This window comes from Babylonia areolata, chromosome 21, assembly GCF_041734735.1.
Source record: "Babylonia areolata isolate BAREFJ2019XMU chromosome 21, ASM4173473v1, whole genome shotgun sequence".
Classification (NCBI taxonomy): Eukaryota; Metazoa; Mollusca; class Gastropoda; order Neogastropoda; family Buccinidae; genus Babylonia; species Babylonia areolata.
In genome coordinates, this window is record NC_134896.1 from 2,278,837 (window position 1) to 2,282,066 (window position 3,230).

Below are 3,230 nucleotides of genomic sequence, written 5' to 3' on the forward strand. Positions count from 1 at the left end.
TTGATGGATTTACTTTTTGTTAATCAGCCTTTTTTGTCACCTCATTGTGCTTTTTCCTTTAACATTGGACATGCTAGAAATTATGTTTGTTACTTGGAGAAAAAGAGAAAAAAGTTCCACCTCTTGACTTATTGCTGGGAAACAGTGGAGAAGAAGTAGATAAGTCAGATCTACTTTTTAATAATAGAATACAGTCACTGTGCTCCCTTGTTGAGGGAAAATGGTTTGGTCTTGGCAGTTGAGTGTTGTGCTGCAGGATTTGGATGATGATGCTTTTGTCTGAGAGCAGACAGCTTAGTAGCTGTGTGGACATCGCTGATGAGTAAAAGAAACACCAACGTTGTCTTTCTTGCTCTCTCTCCCAATTCTCTCTCTCTCTCTCTCTCTCTGTTTTTGTTATTTTTGTTTGTGATTTGTTCCCAGGGTTTAGAACCATTGTTGTGTGATGGTTCTTCATTCTCTGTGTTCACCATCCAATGAATAAAGATACATGAGAAGACTGTCATGTCCATATTCATGATGTTTGCATTCAAGGTTTAGTGAGTATTATGTTATTTCTGCTTTTTGAAGAAAGTCTTGAACACTGGGTAAGAGAAACCTGTGAACACTGGGTAAAAGAAACGGGTGAACACTGGGTAAGAGAAATCCGTGAACATGGTGAAAGAAACTGGTGAACACTGGGTAAGAGATACCCGTGAACACTGGGTAAGAGAAGCCCATGAACACTGGTAAGAGAAACTGTGCTGGTGAACACTGGGTAAGAGAAGCCCGTGAACACTGGGTAAGAGAAACTTGGGTAAGAGAAGCCCGTGAACACTGGGTAAGAGAAGCCCGTGAACACTGGGTAAGAGAAACCTGGGTAAGAGAAGCCCGTGAACACTGGGTAAGAGAAACCCGTGAACACTGGGTAAGAGAAGCCCATGAACACTGGGTAAGAGAAACCCGTGAACACTGGGTAAGAGAAACCTGGGTAAGAGAAGCCTGTGAACACTGGGTAAGAGAAACCCGTGAACACTGGGTAAGAGAAACCTGGGTAAGAGAAGCCTGTGAACACTGGGTAAGAGAAACCCGTGAACACTGGGTAAGAGAAACCCATGAACACTGGGTAAGATAAACCTGGGTAAGAGAAGCCCGTGAACACTGGGTAAGAGAAACCCGTGAACACTGGGTAAGAGAAACCTGGGTAAGAGAAGCCCGTGAACACTGGGTAAGAGAAACCTGTGAACACTGGGTAAGAGAAACCTGGGTAAGAGAAGCCCATGAACACTGGGTAAGAGATACCCGTGAACACTGGTAGAGTGCAGGAGAAATTCTTCAACACTGGGTAAGAGAAACTTGTGAACACTGGTGCGTTCCTCCCCAAGAGAGAAGTATCCCAATAGGGTCATGGTCACATTTTGTGTTCCATGGTTTCCACCCTCTACTGACTGAACTGGGTCAGAAAAGAAACACACACATACCATAAAAGAAAAAAAAAAGGAGACACTGTTGTGGAAGCTCTCAGCAAAGAACTGGGTCAGTAACTTGTATAATTTCTCCACCTCCTTGGCGTATTCCAGGCACCTCACACACACCTCAAAGCCACCCATCACTCCCTGAGCTGGCAAAGTTTGTTGGGGCCGATTATTGTGTTCAGGCATGGGGTAACTGAAGATGACAGATGTTCAACGCTCGTTTGATCATGTATGACTGTGACAGTGAGTTACTCATGGTGTCGGCACACACCACACGGGTACACAGGTGAAACCTGAATCATCTTTTTTTTGTATTCCTTCATCATTGTATCCTGTGAGAAAAATGACAAATACCCTGGCAAGAAGAGCTGCTGTTTCTGTGGAGTTTGCTGTGCTTCCCTCTGTTATCTTCCTATAGCCTTTGTTTTTTTGGGTGGTTTTTGTTGTTTTTTTAATGCAAGGCTTCTGTGTGTGTGTGTGTGTGTGATGGAGGGTATGACAGTGTATGTCAAATATATCTTGTATCCATATGCAATGCATAGAATATTAGAATTTCACTAAACATATGTAAAATTCATTCTTGGTGTCTCATTTACAAAGAACATGGAATTGGAATGTTGATTTCAATGTGTGTGTGTGCGCGTGCGTGCGTGCGCACATGTGAATGATGAGTGAGTGATTTTTCCAGTGAGGAAAAAAAATGATGTTAGCATGTGAAATCAAGAATTGAGTTCAGATTATAATAAATGAAAAATATATGTAGTTCAAATAATTTTTCTTTCATCAGTGTATTGCATATTGCAAAACTGTGTTTTATTCAGATGACTTGTACAGTGAGCTTTCCTGTTTCTGAAATTGTAATAATGAATGGCATGCCATATCATGCGACATTAAAAACAAAAAAGTCATCACTTGGGATAATTTGACAACCTAACCACTGCAGAAATATGATGCTCTTTCGTTCTTTTTTCTTTTGATTCTTTTTTTAATACAAAAAGCCTGTTTTTGGCTCCATCCTGATTAGTTTTTTAGTAGGAGATGACATTGGTCCTGAAACCAGTTCTTGTATTCAAGTAAAGGGCAAATTTCTTCTACTCTTTGATCTTGTATTGGCCCAGCATTCAAGACTTGTAATTTGCCTTTCCCTGTTTGTTTTTGGGCCATTGTGTTCCACAACCTTAATTTTTTTTTTAAACAAACAAAAAAAAAAGACACCACAATTCAATTTGATATCTCTGGGAAAATGTGGATGGTGAAGACAGTAATAACTGGGATATACTCTGTGCGTTATAGAAGACTGTCCATTTTGATATGGTCACTGTTCCATAGTGGTTTGCTTGGTTAAAGGCAACAAATGGTCAACAAGTAACATGGTCACTGAACTGCCGTGTGGGTCTTGTCTTCATGTCATTACTCAAACCCTTTTGGCTGAATGAAATGAAATGAAATTCCAAAATGGCTCCAAAGCTGGCTGAAGAGAAAGTGCTACAGTCTGTGTGAGGATGAATTCTTTCACTTTTTGTCTGATGTGAAAAATACATCAATGCAAATCATTATAATCCAGAAAAAGTACTGAAAATGAACAGGAAAAAATTACATTCAAAGAGATGGGTGATTGTATACAGGAATATAAAGATTGTTGTTTAAAAAAAAAATTTTTTGGAAGTTCATGGGCTTTTCCTTTCTAAAAGTCTCTTATGTTTATTCAATATTTCTGCAATGGCTAGAAGCATATTGTTGATAGTCTGTGCGATAATCTTGCTTTTTTTCCCCCCC

At 40.0% G+C, this 3,230-nt stretch overlaps 1 protein-coding gene across 1 annotated transcript; it reads right to left on the minus strand.

Annotated features, from left to right (window-relative positions):
* Positions 1-529: 529 nt before the first annotated feature.
* On the minus strand, positions 530-1,261 carry LOC143296704 (uncharacterized). Its single transcript, XM_076608750.1, has 2 exons — positions 1,117-1,261; positions 530-1,077 (listed from the first exon to the last, which is right to left on the minus strand). The coding sequence occupies exons 1-2, from the start codon at positions 1,259-1,261 to the stop codon at positions 530-532; spliced, it is 693 nt and encodes a 230-aa protein (XP_076464865.1).
* Between the last annotated feature and the right edge of the window lie 1,969 nt (positions 1,262-3,230).

Coding starts and splice junctions, on each gene's coding strand:
- LOC143296704 (XM_076608750.1), bottom strand. CDS start 1,261: ATGGGCTTCTCTTACCCAGGTTTCTCTTACCCAGTGTTCACAGGTTTC. Junction 1,078..1,116: donor CACGGGCTTCTCTTACCCAG/GTTTATCTTACC, acceptor TCTCTTACCCAG/TGTTCACGGGTTTCTCTTAC.